The 2,057-nt window shown below is 37.8% G+C and overlaps 1 protein-coding gene across 2 annotated transcripts in view; it reads left to right on the forward strand.

Annotated features, from left to right (window-relative positions):
• Positions 1 to 1,675: 1,675 nt before the first annotated feature.
• LOC119593097 (serine/threonine-protein phosphatase PGAM5, mitochondrial-like) overlaps positions 1,676 to 2,057 on the forward strand; it is a 6,835-nt gene continuing 6,453 nt past the window's right edge. For both annotated transcript variants that reach the window (XM_037942061.1, XM_037942062.1), the window contains exon 1: positions 1,676 to 1,935. In XM_037942061.1, the coding sequence (XP_037797989.1) occupies positions 1,772 to 1,935 (164 nt within the window). In that variant the 5' untranslated portion in view covers positions 1,676 to 1,771. The remainder of the gene's footprint in view (positions 1,936 to 2,057) is intronic.

The following is a 2,057-nucleotide window of genomic DNA, read 5'->3' on the forward strand; positions in this document are numbered from 1 at the left end:
TGTACACTATCAGAGGGGTTTGGTCACTACTAATAGTTTCATTTACATAGTTAATAATGAAAAATAAAGAGGCGACTGCATATTGCAGTGTTGGACGTTGAAATATGGAATATCTGGAAGTTTACATAGCTGTGTGAAACTAACAAAATACTTATAAATTATGTGGTGTTTAAGTATTTGGCATTGTTTGGAAGTTGTGTCTCTAGAGCTCCATCTTCTGAGGGTTCATTATTATACCTGCTAACTATTTCTGCATTTACTTATTAACTATTAACAGGAGTGATACCAAATCTGACAAGTTATAAAACAAAATAAAATTATAAAATTAAAAATGGTCCTTCTGGTAATAAGGTGTACCAATGAAATTTACTTCAATCCCATTCCACATGTTTCTTACCCCCCTAAAGGATTCACCTGCAATGCATTTTACTCTTTACACAAGTTTAAAATACTATTAAGGGGAATCCCTCATGTGGAAAACAGTTCCCTCACTATTGCCCATCATAACATCAAATCTTTAACTCTTACGATGGAAACAATATCCAAAGTAAAAACTACCCGATGGCTAGTCCCATGGCCAAAGACAGTGATTGTATCTTCAATATTATGCCAAATAAAAATCAAAGTTGCTTTGATTTCCTTTATTTAAATAGTAAAAGCTAATCTGCAAATTTTACTACATTGAGAAGACAAATTACATTTACACAACGATACCAAAATAGTGATAATCTGATCATATTGAAGAAATTAAAGTTCAAGTGATTAACGCAAACAATTGAATTTTAATGCAAACAACCGACGTAATTAATGAAAATCGAAGGAACTAAAAGATTAATTTTAAGTTTCATTCCCTTTGCAAGTTGCGTAAATAAGACCTGACGTTACTCGGGCGAAAAGCATATCCACGCTGGTCGGCCTACAAGTCGGTTTAACAAGATTGCTTTGTTTCTTTTGACTTGTACACTTCCTCTACCACCCAACTAACACCTCTCAAATCCATAAGCACTCTGACATTTTCACTCGCGGAGGGAAAACTTATCCGCACTCGGAATATTAACTCGGAAATTTCAAACCCTCGTGTACTTGCAAAGGAAAGGTTTGTTTACATCCACAGGCGGCTTCACCGTTCACTTCCCCCGCGCATATATATATCTCACACTCATCCCTCCACTATCTCCCTTATTATTCGCCATCTACACTCTCCAGGATGCTCACTATCCTCTTATCCCCCTTCAGAAAGAACTCCCTTTACCGATGCAGAAGATATTCACCGATATTCACTATAAACTCGGGCAAAAGGACATGGACTCACGTTCTCTCCGTCCAGAAAGAACTCAAAAGGCAGCCGCTAGATGGCTCTGCGATGACAACACCTTTGGAAAATAAATATTGCCTTTATTGTCTCTATGATTGTCTTGTTTTATTATATCAGTCATCTAAGTGGAAGTTATGCGTACGATACCTAATTTCTTTTGAGATACGGCGAATCTCCATTGATAATTTTATCTAAATATTATGGAACAATCAATCAAAGAGATGATGTATATAAAAGCAATTCTTCTCGCGCTGTTTCCACCAACAAATCAATACTTAGATAAAATAAAAAACAATCTTACAAATAAATCCCATCAATATGAGTAATCTATCCAAGTTCGATGAAATCAAAATGCCATGCATATAAAAAGACATGTTTACTTCGGCCAGCTGATAGCGAGGAAGAGAGAGCGTGTCCAGGACTCTACGCTGTTTAACCTCCCAGAACTCACACACAATGCACTGGATGAGAAAAATAGGGCGACTGGGCGTCCTCGCAGCCACGGCAGGAGGAGCTATAGCTGGTTATGTCATTGCAAGTGAGGAAAACCGAAAGACTGCCCTGGCATCGTGGACTACGGGTTACACGCCTTCGGTCAAGTGGGACTGGAATTGGGACAGGTGAATAGATCTCTGTTAATTGTCCTTTTTTTAAATGGATTTTGAGATGCTGGTACGCGTGTTTCGATGAGGGATCTGAAGGATTTGTTTTTTGATTGGTTTGCTTGCGTTTGTATCATTCT

The sequence above is a fragment of the Penaeus monodon genome, chromosome 31 (assembly GCF_015228065.2).
Source record: "Penaeus monodon isolate SGIC_2016 chromosome 31, NSTDA_Pmon_1, whole genome shotgun sequence".
Classification (NCBI taxonomy): Eukaryota; Metazoa; Arthropoda; class Malacostraca; order Decapoda; family Penaeidae; genus Penaeus; species Penaeus monodon.